Genomic DNA, 14,266 nt, shown 5'->3' with positions numbered 1-14,266 from the left:
CATCAGTCGACTTAGAACAGACGCAACTCGCACAGTGCATGCAATGGAACGACCCCTTCATCTAAGTTTTGGACCAGTATAAAAGCAGAAACTATTAAGGTTCCAGAACTGTCCTCTGTCTCCCCAGGCATTGATAGCCAATATGTGCTAAACTCCACCCCGTTATCTCGTGATCTCTATCACTCTGGAACAAGACTCCCAGACGCAACACACTAGCACCATAACTGTCCCCTCTAGTTCCACTCTGGAGTAATCCGGTTTTCACTCAATGCAAAATCCCTGGCTGGTATGTGGCATTAGACTTCCAAATGACTTTGGCACCTTGTCTACTTTCCCTTCAGAAGGGATTCATCAGACCTTCTAAATCTCTGGTGGGAGCTGGTTTCTCTGTTGTATCAAAAAAGGACGGTTGGTTTTAGGCCATGCATAGATTACCGTAGCCTAAATGGAATTACTGTAAAGAATACTTACCCATTACCTCTCATCTCTGTTCTTTTCGACCATCTTAAGCAGGCCACCATTTTTTCCAAAATTGATTTACAAGGAGCACACAACCTGGTTCGGATCAAAGAGAGGGACGAGTGGAAGACTGCCATCAACACCCACTCGAGTCACTACGAATACCTGGTCATGCCTTTCGGCCTATATAATGCCCCTGCTGTATTACAAGACTTTATTAATGACGTACTGAGAGACTTCCTGAGCAAATTCATTGTGGTCTACCTCAATGACCTTCTAATCTACTCCAAATCTTTGGAAATTCACCGACTACATGTCAGGAAGGTACTCCTCAAGCTTCGCCAGCACCATCTCTTCGCTTAGTTGGAGAAATGTGAGTTTGAGGTTACCCAAGTCACGTTCCTGGGATATATCTTCTCCCCTAGTGGCTTCTCAATGGACCCCAGTAAAGTCCAGGCAATCCTTGACTGGGTACAGCCCAATAATCTGAAAGCCATTCAAAGATTTCTAGGGTTCGCTAATTACTACAGGCAATTCATCCATTCCTTCTCTGTACTGGTGGCTCCTATTACAGCCCTTACTCACAAAGGGGCCTACTAAGTGGACTCCCTCTGCTTTGGCTTCCTTAAAAGTGCTCAAGAATTATTTAATCTCTGCTCATAGTCGAAGTAGACGCCTCTAATGTGGGAGCTGGAGCAATTCTTTCACAAAAAGATCCCTACAACCACAAACTACACCCCTTCCACAGAAATCCATTGTGATGTTGGTAATTGAGAGTTATAAGCAGTCAAGTGGGCGTTTGAGGAATGGTGCCACTAGCTTGAGGGAGCAGCTCAAGTGATTACTATATACACTGACCACAAGAATCTCCAATATATTCAATCTGCTAAAACCATAAATTCCAGAAAGGCCCGGTGGGTCCTGTTCTTCACTCGTTTTAAGTTTATTATTACGTTTCCACCAGGATCCAAAAACCTCAAAGCTGATGCCTTGTCCCGCAACTTTATCTCCACGCATCTACCTCTCGCCGAGCCTTCTTCTATTATTCCTGCCTCTGACATAGTTATTGGCCTGACCCAGGATCTAGGCACGATCCTTCTGGACTTCCAGCATTTGGCACCGTCAGCGACCCCCACAGGCAGATTATTTATACCGGATCATCTGAGGAAGACGGTCCTCAACGAATGTCACGACAACAAAACCTCGGGTCATCCTGGAGTATCCAAGACCATTGAACAGCTATCCCGTTCAGTGTGGTGGCCTTCTTTATCTGCTGATACCAGAGAATTTGTACTTTCCTGTGAGAGTTGTGCTAGGAATAAGTCCTCTCACAGTCTTTTTACTGGCCCTCTCATGCTGTTGTCCGTTCCAGTTAAACCATGGACACATATATCAATGGATTTCATTGTGGAATTGGCTCACTCATCTGGCTCTAACACAATCTGGGTAATCGTTGACCGGTTTAGTAAGATGGCCCACTTCATTCCAGTTACAGGGTTGCCATGTGCCAGAAGGCGTGCTTCTTTATCCAACACGTCTTCCGGCTCCATGGACTCCCCATCAACATTGTTTCAGACCGTGGCTCCCAATTTGTCGACACCTTCTGGAAAGCCTTTTGTACCCGGCTGGGAATCAAACTCTGTTTATCTTCAGGATATCACCTGTAGTCCAACGGACAAACCGAGAGGGAAAAATCAATCCCTTGAGCAATTCCTTCATTTGTATGTGTCCAAATTCCATAACGACTGGGCTTCTTTGCTTCCGGAGTTCGCTTACAACAATGCATGCCACTCTTCTAAACAGGTGTCTCCATTCTTCTGTAACCTGGGGTTCCATCCACAGTCAAACACTTTGTCTATTCTGGCGTCCTCTAACCTCCCAGATTCTCATCACTCTGCTGCCCGTCTCTCATGGATATGGAAAAAAGTCCATATAGCCCTCAAACTGGCCTCTTTCAAGTCTAAACTTTATGTAGCTTTGCATCGCAGACCATGTTCTTTCAAAGTCGGTGATAAGGTCTGGCTTTCTACACGCAACCTCAGACTCAAGCAGCCCTGCAAAAAGTTATGTCCCAGATTTATTGGACCTTTTGTTATTGCTAAGCAGATGAACCCAGTGGCTTTCGGACTGAATCTTCCTTCTTCCCTCAGGATTCCCAGTACTTTTCACTGATCATTACTCAAACCCGTTACATGGTCTCAAAGATTCAGGCCGCATCAAGTACACAATCCTCATTCCGTTATGCTCAAGGGATGGCAGGAATTCATAATTGAAAAAATCCTCGACTCCAAAAAGGTCCAAGGACAAATTCACTTTCTGGTCCACTGGAAGGCCTATGGCCCAGAGGAAGGTTCTTCGGTGCCACAAAGACATTTACATGCTGACGAACTGCTCAAAGACTTTTTCAAACAGTTCCCTGGGAAACCAGGATGTTGGGGTTCTTTGACCCCTCCTCAAGGGGGGATACTGTTACTATTCCACAGACGTGTCCTGGCCGTCGTCATGGTGACCGGGGCGTCACTTCCGTGCATTATCGCCGCGACCTGGCCAGCTGACAGCCGGGCGGGTGTGCCTCTCCAGTAATTAGTTGACCCCAGCTGGTTAATTCTGCTTGGCATCCTCCTGCTCCCATTGGCCATTGCAGGTATTTAAGGCAGGGAGGGCTTAGCCTCCCTGCCAGTTATAGCTTCAGTTTCTGCCTGCTGACCTGCTTCTTCTCCCTGTTCCTCTGCTCTGGTTGTCGGACTGATTCTTTTGTGTATGACCCTTGGCTCATTTACTGGACTCTGTTGGATTGCTCATGAACCTGATCTCTGCCTGTTATCTGGATAAGCTGTCTGCCGCCAGCCCTGACCTCTGCATGGACCTCATTACCGCTGCCTGCTTTACCCTTGGACCTCAGCCCGTTTGGACTTCACGGTTTCTGTCTCCTGGCCCTCGCCTGCGCTATGGTAAGATTATAACTTGTACTACTCTGAGTTTAAGACCTGGGCGCATCCGAATACCTGTGAGCATGTTCAGCTCTACGGGAAAGGCGGTTGCTATAGGTGAAGACCTCTGCTACCTGTTCTATGAGTTTATGATACTTGCCGTTAGCTCTAACAGGTAGTCAGCATATCGATGCTGACAGCGAACGGCTCCTTCCCGACCAGGCTCCTTACCGACTGATGTGACAAAAGACTGGAAGGCATCACGATGAATGAATAAGCCGGCGAGAGTTGATGATGTCACCACCGAAGGCGACGCTGTTATCGATGCTGTTAAGGGGGCAATGTAAGTATGCAGGCATGGATAATGTACTTTGCAAAGCGTTGCACACTGTCCATACCCACATACTTACATTGTCTTCATTCGTCGCGATGCCTTTAAGACGTTGGTCACATTAGTTGGGAAGGAGCCGTTCGCTATCAACACGTCGGAGTAAGTGTTGTCGGAATAATGATCATCATTATTCCGTACCCCACCCCTTACACAAGATGTAAACTATGACTGACACAGTTTCATGGGAGGCTATATTCTATTGATATTCAGGGTTTGCAGATTGCATTTTTAGTGAATGTCCACAGAGCCCAGTCAGCAGCTAAACCTCAGCGGTGGTGTTAATTGCAACATGGACACTACTTTCACCAGAACTCCTTTTGCACTTGGATACATGTGAAGAAGAATATATTTAATCCATTATTATATATCCCAGTTTCCATCAGAAGTAACCATTATCAAAATTAACTGATTTCCCTGCACATAACTCTTCTCCTCCATCTTAACTAGATAAACAGATTTTGGCCTTTGAATCAGCCTACATTTATATATCAAATGCTGAGAGCCAGCCCCTGTAACCAGGGCTGCCGAGAGGGGGGGGGGAGCGGCTACATTTTACCCGGGCCCGGGCTTGCCAGGGGGCCCGGGCTGGGCCCTCGGTTCTAATTTTTATTTTTTCCTAATTTTTTTTCTATCTTGCATTTTTTTTGTTTTTTGTTTTTTTTCCCGCGGTTGGGGGAGGGGGGGGGGTCGGATCGTTGGTGGGGGAGCTGGACCAATAAAAAAGAAAGAAAAAAAAATACTCACGTGACCGCGGCGCCGCGTCCCTCCTCTCCTCTTCTCCATTCACACTGACTGCCGGGTGTGACGTCATCAAGTCACGCCCGTCAGTCAGTGAGGAGCGCCGGACAAGACATAGCTAGAAAAAAGAAGAGAAGAAGAGAAAAAGAAAGAAGCTGACAGGAGGTAAGTAAAGAAACAGAGAGGCAAGGGGAGGAAATGGACAGTGCTATTAAGAAGGGGGAGTAAAACAACGAGGGAGAGAGGCTGAGAATAAAAAAAAAACGGGAGAGAAACAGTATAAATAAAAAAGGGGAGAGAAGCACAGAGTTAAAATAAAAAGGGAAGAGAAACAGAATAAATAAAAAAGTGGAGAGAAGCACAGAATAAATAAAAAAGGGTAAAGAGAAACAGTATAAATAAAAAAGGGGAGAGAAACATAGAATAAATAAAAAAGTGGATAGAAGCACAGAATAAATAAAAAAGGGGAGAGAAACATAGAATAAATAAAAAAGTGGATAGAAGCACAGAATAAATAAAAAAGGGGAGAGAAACATAGAATAAATAAAAAAGGGGAGAGAAGCACAGAGTTAAAAAAAAAGGGGAGAGGCACATTTAATAGTGGGGACTATTAATTTAAGATGGGGTGGTTTGGGGGCTATTGAATATGGGGATGAGTTTAGGGAGAATGAGGTCTATTTATTAAATGTGACTATGAATTTATTAATGGCAGTGATGGTTGCGGGAAATAGGTATTGCTGGGGCTGTTTGCAGGAAGGGAAATAGGTTTATTTATTAAATGTGAATACTATTATTTTAATGTTGGGGCTGGAGAAAGGCCTAATTATTAATCCTGGGTGCTATTGATTTAACGCCGGGGCTGGCTGTAATTTTCTAAATGTAGCCATTTTTTTTCCCAAATAGGTCCTCCAACATTTCAGGATCCGGACAAGCCGCAACTAAAGAAAGCAGCAGTCACAGGTGGTGAAAGTGAGAAGAACAGGTAGGAGAGAGCAGCAGAGTGTGTGAAATGTTCTAGTAGGGACAATGGGAATTTTTGGTGAGTGTCGTGCCCAATGTAAGGTGCAGGCCAAGACTGAACTCTTTGTGTACACACTGCTTTCTTTGTATACTACACTGTGGTGCTAGATGTCTTAAAAGTCAGGAGTGCTGGGACATATGTGACGCTCTGGTGAATTCAGGATCTAGTGCTAGCTACGCCCCAACGGAGCATTGCCACGCCCCAAATGTATGACCACACCCCAAAAAATTTTGCACCGCCATTAGCCTAGCCATGCCCCCAACGGTGCATTACCACGCCCCTGAATGTATGACCAAAGGCTAAAAAAATTTTGCGCCACGGTTAGGCGGCGCAAAAAAAATTGAGGGCTTACTCGACTATGAGGGGGGGCCCATGAATTTGTTGTACCCGGGCCCTGAATTCCTCTTGGCAGCCCTGCCTGTAACACAGATTTCTCCTCCCCTTTGAAATGTGTTGAGACCACACAGACACACAAGGCTACCTCTATTCTTGCACACACACACACACACACACACACACCTATTTGAAGACCCTATGAAAAAGCAAGTATTTATGGATTATATGGGAGCTGCAGTGTAAGGCATACTTGCCAACTCTCGGAAACAAGTTTCCGGGAGAGGGGGCGTGACTGGAGGGCGGGAGGGGGCGGGGACAAAAACGTAATTTACGTCGCGGGGGGCGGGGACAAAATGACGCGATTGGCCTCGTCCCGCCCACTCCTGCCCTCCAAAATGGCGTCATTCACAGAGAATCGTGTCATTTGACGCGATTCTCTGTGAAATCCAGGATGCGGGAGAAATGCCAACGAGCCCGGGAGACTGAACCGAATTTCGGGAGTCTCCCGGACATTCCGGGAGAGTTGGCAAGTATGGTGTAAGGCAACATGGAGAAAAGGTTTGGGTGGTACCTGGACAAGATTACATAATTTGATGAAGTTTGTTCATTATATGTGGAGTTTGAGTTTGTGTTTGGTTTGCAGATTCTATGGAGACTGCGAGAAATGGGTTTGTTTTGTAATGGAAGTTAGTAGAATGTGTGCTGTTAGTTTAAGTGATTGGAAATTGTTACATGGGATAAGTTCAGTGTAAATGCATAGACTGTTTGTTAAAGAATATGACAAAGATATTTGACATAGATGGGAAAGATTGTTTTAACTGGTGCATAGAAAATGCTTATTCCCTTCCCGCTGATATGGGACATGTGTTTTGATAGAAAAGGCTTGTCTAAGTTAGATTGAGTAAGGCAATGTGATGTTGTAGTTTTGATAATGGAGATTGTATGATTAAGATAGCATTCTAATTGAACACTATGCCTAGATATAGTGACTCCTGCAATATTGTACAATTTTGGACGATTTAAGGGATACAGTGAAACAGGATTAAGTGTTATATGGGATAAGTTCAGTTTTGTTATTTAATCATACTTGCCAAATTTGCCAGTATGATCTCCATGAGGGGGCTCCGTTATGGTGGCGTTGCCATGCAGATCGCGTTGTTAGGCCCCGACCCCTGTCAAGCGTTATCAATATCGACTATCACAACAGGGGACGTAGCAAGGATGATGTGTTTAGCCCCGTCCCCACTCACTTCACCAAAGAAGACGGCACAATGCGGAAGGTTTCCCTGCTCTCCCGGGAGTCCAGGAGAACTCCCAAAAATTCGGGAGTCTCCCGGACATTCTGGGAGAGTAGTCAACTAAATTTAATATGGCAGCAAAGTGATATTTACAAAGATTGCATTGTTATGTTGAAGTTTAGCATTAATTTTGCTAAATACTGGTTGTATTATTTAATACAGACTGTATTGTGTAATATGCTTGTTACATGGTTTTGTGTTAATAAGAAGTTATACAGTATTTGTTTTATAGCCACATACCTTGAGTGGTATAAAACAGGGAATTGGAAAAAGGGCCACCACAGAGCCACTTGCTTTGTTAGTAGGTGCTCTCAAAATGGTTGACCCCATGACGTGCTTTGTTAAGTATTGAGTTTACACAGGGAATTTATTAAGCAGGGATGTAGTAGTGGCAAGATTTGTCTGTAAGATAAGTTTTATTATGAGTACTGGAATATATGTATTTGAATATATATATATATATATATATATATATATATATATATATATATATATATATATATATATATTTTATTATTATTTTTTTAGTGCAATTAGGATTTATGTATATTGCTGCACTATATGTGAGGTGGAGATAATGCAGCCAACATGGGAGTGGTAATAAATTCTGAGATACACACACACGATTAAGATATACACAATTAGCAAAAATGTTGTAATATAAGATACTGTACCTACACACAGATTGTTGAAGTTATATTATATGTACCATATATAAGTTTATGTTATTGAAATTATATTACATTATTGTACAAATAAACATTCTATTTCATACAAATATATCTGCGTTGTGATGATGAATTTTATAATCTCTTGATACAGGAGATATTGTACGATATATATGGAACTCTGTGAGATACAGTAAATTTGCTTTTTAAGACTGAAGTAGGCAGGTTGTAAGAGGAAAAGTGTAAAAGCATGTGGTTAGTGTACGCAATCAAGGCGCAATCACGGGATCTTTTACAACATGTCACTGTGAAAGTGCATTAATTTGTCCACATAAGATAATGTAAATAATAAAAAGAGTTGCCTTAATGTCATTAGTTATTTAAAGAACAAGTAAAGCCACTATTAGAAACTAATACATGTTAATGTTTGTTTATTAATGATGGGACTGATATAAATAAAATAACTGGTGTGTTAGTACTATACTAAACGATACTCCTCTGCAGCAGGTTATCATGTTAAAAGTCTGGTGTCACTCTTAAAGCAGCAGAAACAGTGTGAGAGACACTTTCATTAGACTTACTTTATTATTAATTTAATTCATTATGAGGGTTCACATATATTAGCAGTACATGCTCCAGTGCATAAAATAATATTTAGTAATACTTCAATAAATATATCAGGGCAAAAGAGAAAGCAATACAAGCGAAACGCGCACCGGCGTTTGCTTTGCATATCTCCTCATCTGACACCTGCTTTTTCCTATGGCCATTAGCCAGATTTACATTAGACAGTTAGCAAACTACTTGATATTGCATGCTTTTGGATGTGACCATGTCACTTGAGGGTTTATTGCAGGTAGCTAGCAACCTTTGGACTACCATTTTAGCTATTCTATATGCCAGTGCTCTATATATGGCCACTAGTTAGCTCTATTCTAGGCAACTAGCAACAACTTTTCAGTATTATTTGATCACAAGTAGCTAATCTTATCACTCTGGAGAATGAGGTAGATTATATGCTGTTAATTATGGAAAAGAAAGCTAAGTGCTTATATATTCAAGACACTGCTAGCTAAATACTGCATGTTTTAATAGTGAGTGACCTACAATATGTGATCTTGAAATCACTATATATCAATGTGACTTTACCCTGTAAAAGTTTGTGTGGATAATTATATGATTGATACCTACAAGGTAAAATCACAATAACATGGTTAGTTAATCATTAATTATACCCATGTGATCAAGATAAATATCTAGTTTACTACTGGAATAGCAGGGGCATTAATTTTAAAGTGTTTATTGAATATTTATTGAGAAGATAGCAAACTCAATTGCAGTCACTCTGCAATTTTTTAATCACTATACACTATTAAGTTAATCACTTACCTTTCACATGCTTTTGTTTTTAACCAATATTGCACTTCTGTGTTTGAAACCATAATAATATCTTTTAATGTATAGCAATACATTTTATAATTTGAATGTTGTATGACCTTCCCGGAGTGCCTTGTTATATACTCTTGTCTTTCCAATCCATATGATTGAAAGGTGTCAGAACACACAGTGCATCGCAGCTTGCAGCGTAGCCACAGACAGGTTAGAGTGCCCATGCTGTCCCCCTGTCCAAAAGCATCTACAAAGGCCATGTGAGTGTCAGAACTGGACCATTAAGCAATGGTAGAAGGTGTCCTGGTCTGATGAATCACATTTTATTTTACATCATGTGGACGGCCAGCTGCGTGTGCATCGTTTATCTTAGGTAGAGATGGCACCAGGATGCACTATGGGAAGAAGGCAAGCTGGCAGAGGCAGTGTGATGCTCTTGACAATGTTCGGTGAATATATAGTACATCCTAAACTGCAGAAATATTGAGTAACAGTACTTGCTTGTAACAATCAGGGGCTGGCTGGGCTGGGAGGTAGGGAGGCATCTGCTCCCTGGGCCAGACCCATATTGGGGTACATTGTCTGAGACACTGGGTCACCTGCATTTTTTTTCCTTTAAAATGTTCCTTATAGGCTGCTGAGTTGAGTCTTCCCCCCTGGGCTAACATTTGCCAGCCCTCCCCTGGCAACAATCAATAAAATCTGGTATCTATATTGTACTTTTAAATGGGCACTAAAAAAAATAATTGTATGAACTGTTTTGAAATGTACTGACCTGTCCCGTAATTTCAGTAAATTCAACTTGTGATGTGCCAGAAGATCCAGTCGTCTTTCTATTGACAAAGAGACCTGAGCAGCACACATGCTGAATCTGATGGGGCATTGCAAAACAGCCAGGAAAATAGAGTTAATAAGTTATAGCACAGATAATATGCAATTGCAACAGTAATCACTTTACAGGTTTGTTATATATTATATATTGTACTACTATATTATATATAGGTATGTATACATAAGTGTCAAATATTTATCCTTTGATAAATAAAAACACTGCTCATCCACTTCAAATGTCTCTTCATATATTAATAAGTAAATCCACATCACTCTCTGTTTGCTCAGTTGTCTGAGGCAGAAAGTCAATAATTATATTTACATTGTAACTTCCTTATCTCTCAATACATCATGTGCTTTCCAGAAACAGACATCTAATGAGGAGTCATTGCCAGCATCTGCAGAGGTAGCTAGAGTATAAAACCCCCATTTGTATACATAACATACACAATATAGATATATATAACCACACACACACACCTATAAATATGTGTAAGTACACTTACCATCTGCATCAGTGTCCTATTCTGGTGTCCTGTGTCTGGTCGCTTTCTACTGTTGCTAGGAGACTCAGAATGCACTGGTTTCCAGGAGAACCAAGGAATGTCACATGGGACACACCAGAGTAGCATGTAAAGAACAGATGAGGTGTGAGAATGGGGCCACGTTGACTTCTAGTACATACTGTTTATGCACACTTATTTTTGCAGCATATGCTAAGGGACTAGATGCATGGCAAGTATATTGTGTATCTTATTCTAATGTACGATGTGCCTGTACTTATTTTCTTCAGAGCACTTTTTTGTTTTTAGTGTTTTGAAATATGTGCAAATGCTCTAGGGCAAGCATCAAGTTTTTGTAGTAGCCAACTTGTCTGTTTATTATGCCTGTGAAGTTGAACACGCACATCTTGAAAATTTAAGGAAATATGTATCTCAATATAATATATGTTGTGTGAATTAAATATAATTAAACTGGTACTTTAATTAGTAAAATAATGTCGTTTTTGTTTTATGCATGATGTTGTTATTATGCATGTCCTTTCTATTATTTGTTTTGGTCAGTTTTGGGTTTGTATTCAATGCACCTAATGCTTAAACACTTTTTTGAAATGTAAGATGCAACATATTCCACCTTTTATAGCATTTTTTTGGTGCGTCTAGCATTGGAAAGTACATGTATACTGACACAACATTTGTCATTCAAATCAATAATACTTATCTTAGCTGTAGTCTGCAGCTTCTTATTGGTTCTCTTGCTGACACCCATCTCAAGAGCTATTTTGAAATATTGAAGAATAATAGCACATGGCTAAACGTGAGTGCAGCTTTAAAGGGGCCATTCTGCTAAAAAACGAATAATATATTTATTAAAGAAAAATTATGTCTTTTTGAATTTGGTCATTATTTTCATATCACATTTGAAAAATATTTATTAATCATTGCTATAAGATTGTATACTTGATGCTTACAGCATTCATGGCTTTAAAGTTCTGAATATGAACTTGTTGGTTATAGAATATGTGTATCTGTGTGACAGTGGTTTTGTCACAGGGAGGCAATAGTTATTTACTAAACTATGTTACAATAAATTGCTGCTGCCTGGCTAGATAGACTGTGAGACAATTTCCTCCTTGTGCTGGATGTTTTATAATGCTTCACTCTCTGACTAGGTCAGAGAGTGAATCTTTTATTTTCATTCACTATATATATTAAATTAAGGAGTCTATTTATTACCCCAAATCTTGATCACTGCAATAAGTCTGATTTTTGTTTTTATCACTGATTATCATGACCATGAAAAGTCATTTATCGCTAAAAGTTATGAAAAAATGTATTGCAGGGGCGTGGCTTGACTGTCATTTCGGATGAAATTGCTTCCTAGAGCTCCGACTTATAGGACACTGAATTGACCTTATACAGCGTGTCTTTTGCTACAATATTGGGCCAACTTTCCCTGCAAAGCTCTCCCGCAGTCCTGGCTCCATCTGGGGGTGTCTCCTGGCCAGCGACCCCACTAGAGGCAACAGGCAGAGTGTCCAGGACTCCTGACCCGCCATCTTAGCCTGGGACCTCGAGACTTCCATGGCCTACCTGCGTTCTCTGGACCGGCTCAGTACTGGAGTGAGAGCCTCCAGTGCCTGTCCTGAGCCTGTGAGCACCGCTTTTCTACAACACCACCCTCCTGGCATCTCTTTGTTGGCTCGCGGCTGGCACACCTGAGGTCTACGTGTCTGGCCGCAGCTTGCTCCTACACCCCATCTGGAGCGCTGCTATAGTATTGTCGGCCCCTGCTGATGTCTCCAAGCATCCGGTAGCAAACCACCACACACAGCTTCCATCCAGTTGCCCTGTGAGTCCTCACCGGTGCCTCTGATATACCCAAGGCTCCCCCACCCCCTCCCTGGAGTGTGGACCGAGCAGCAGTTTATTGCAGCATACCTACACTGATGCCATCCTGTGTCAAGCCAGGAAAGGCTGGATCCACTATTGCTTGGTTTCTCACAATTGTGCCTACCGGCTGCCAACCTTATTTCGCTTTTGGACCTGAATAGTCCTCTCACTATTAAAAAAATGCAATCAATGTTTACTGCCTTCAAATCGGACCTTATATCTGACATGTGGGCCTCCATATGTGAAAGAAAAAAATTGAACAGATTCAACGGATGCGCCAAAAAGAAGCTCCCAATCCCTCAAAACAACCACACCCAATATGCTTCATAAACAAAGTAAAAAGAGAGGACTAAATCTAAAATGATGATATACATCTATATATGACTAAAATAGTCCAAAGAAAGTCTTTAGCAAAAACATCAAAAAGTCCCACTTCTATCGGCCCAATTGTAAATCTACTCACGAAATGTAGATGTTCATTGAGCATATAACGATCTCCACAGAATCTTGCTGGGAACTTATTCGGAATCCAATCCTTTTGTGTTTCTAAACAGTCTAATATGTGACTGAAGCAATCACCTGATGTAATTAACCTCCATGGAGAGCATAGGATCACATGGGCAGATATCTCCAAAAAGGGCCTGCCCCCATGTGATTCAGTTGTTAACCTTACCTCCATATGTGAAATCAATACTGAGGTGACTGCACTGGGCAATAGAAGCTTCCACATTGAGGAAAAGATGGAGGAGTTGGTAGCATCCCACAATGATCTCATTATGTCACAAGAGAGGCTGGAAGATCAAATCCATTTTTTTAACAGATAAAATAGCAGATATGGTGGAAAGGTCCTGATGAAACAACATTAAGATAAAGGGTATCCCAGAATCTGTTACTCCTCTGACCTTTGTGAAGGATCTGTTCCATAAGTTACTTTTTGATGCATCTGATCACTACCTCCTCATCGTATTCACAGACTTCCCAAACTGAGATCTGGCTTTGAATCAGCCCCTTGGGACATGCTTATGCACATCCATTTTTTCCATATAAAGGAAAGTATCTTGAGAGCGGCAAGGGCATCTGAATCAGAGGACTGTCTTTGGGCCCTTCAGCTCTTCTGACACTTTTTGTGGCTACAATTGCCAAACAGAGATCTTTCCACTCCATCACAAAGGCCTTAAAGGACCAGGAGATTGCCTACTGGTGGAGCTTCACGGTTAAAATCACCATTCGACACAACACCACCACCACCACCCATATAATTTCTACAGTGGAAGATGAAATACAGCTTCTACAATCCTGGGGCATCCCAATCTCTAAACCAGACCCAGACCCTCGGGCACACATTCAGAGAGAGTGGTTGAAAGCAGCTGGAGATTGACCTACCTGTGTTGTGATTCTGTATTTTGATCAGCTCCAAAATTTCCTTTATTCTCAAACCCAAAATTGAAGACAAAAATGGATGTTTCCTGATTCTTGTATGGCCCCTCGCGGACCAATTGGTCACTTCGTTATTTCCAAGGAAATTGAGAAACACAAGGAAAGCCCATTGATTACTATGAAGGATTTTAATATAGTAGCGGACCCCAAACTTGATAGATCCTCAACTGCACATTCTCGTTCGCACCTCGTGTGCGCTTATACAGCGTTTGTAAAGCTTCTGGCGAAGTATGGTTTTTATTATGTCTGGAGGGTTCACGCCCCTGTTGAGAGAGATTTTACATACTACTCCTCAGTAAACAATTCATGCTCACGTATAGATTTAATCTTGGATAAATAATAAATGGACCTTACAAAATACTTTTAAGGATCAGA

At 41.6% G+C, this 14,266-nt stretch overlaps 1 protein-coding gene across 1 annotated transcript in view; it reads right to left on the bottom strand.

Moving 5' to 3' along the window:
• The window catches only part of SPMAP2 (sperm microtubule associated protein 2), a 145,457-nt gene that overhangs the window by 22,152 nt on the left and 109,039 nt on the right, over nucleotides 1–14,266 (bottom strand). The window contains exons 3-4 of the mRNA XM_075206340.1: nucleotides 10,568–11,404; nucleotides 10,006–10,101 (exon numbers count right to left, since the gene is read on the bottom strand). Coding sequence (XP_075062441.1) covers nucleotides 10,006–10,094 — 89 coding nt within the window. The 5' untranslated portion in view covers nucleotides 10,095–10,101; nucleotides 10,568–11,404. The remainder of the gene's footprint in view (nucleotides 1–10,005; nucleotides 10,102–10,567; nucleotides 11,405–14,266) is intronic.

This window comes from Mixophyes fleayi, chromosome 1 (assembly GCF_038048845.1).
Source record: "Mixophyes fleayi isolate aMixFle1 chromosome 1, aMixFle1.hap1, whole genome shotgun sequence".
Classification (NCBI taxonomy): Eukaryota; Metazoa; Chordata; class Amphibia; order Anura; family Limnodynastidae; genus Mixophyes; species Mixophyes fleayi.
This window is presented reverse-complemented; position numbering and strand designations above follow the sequence as displayed.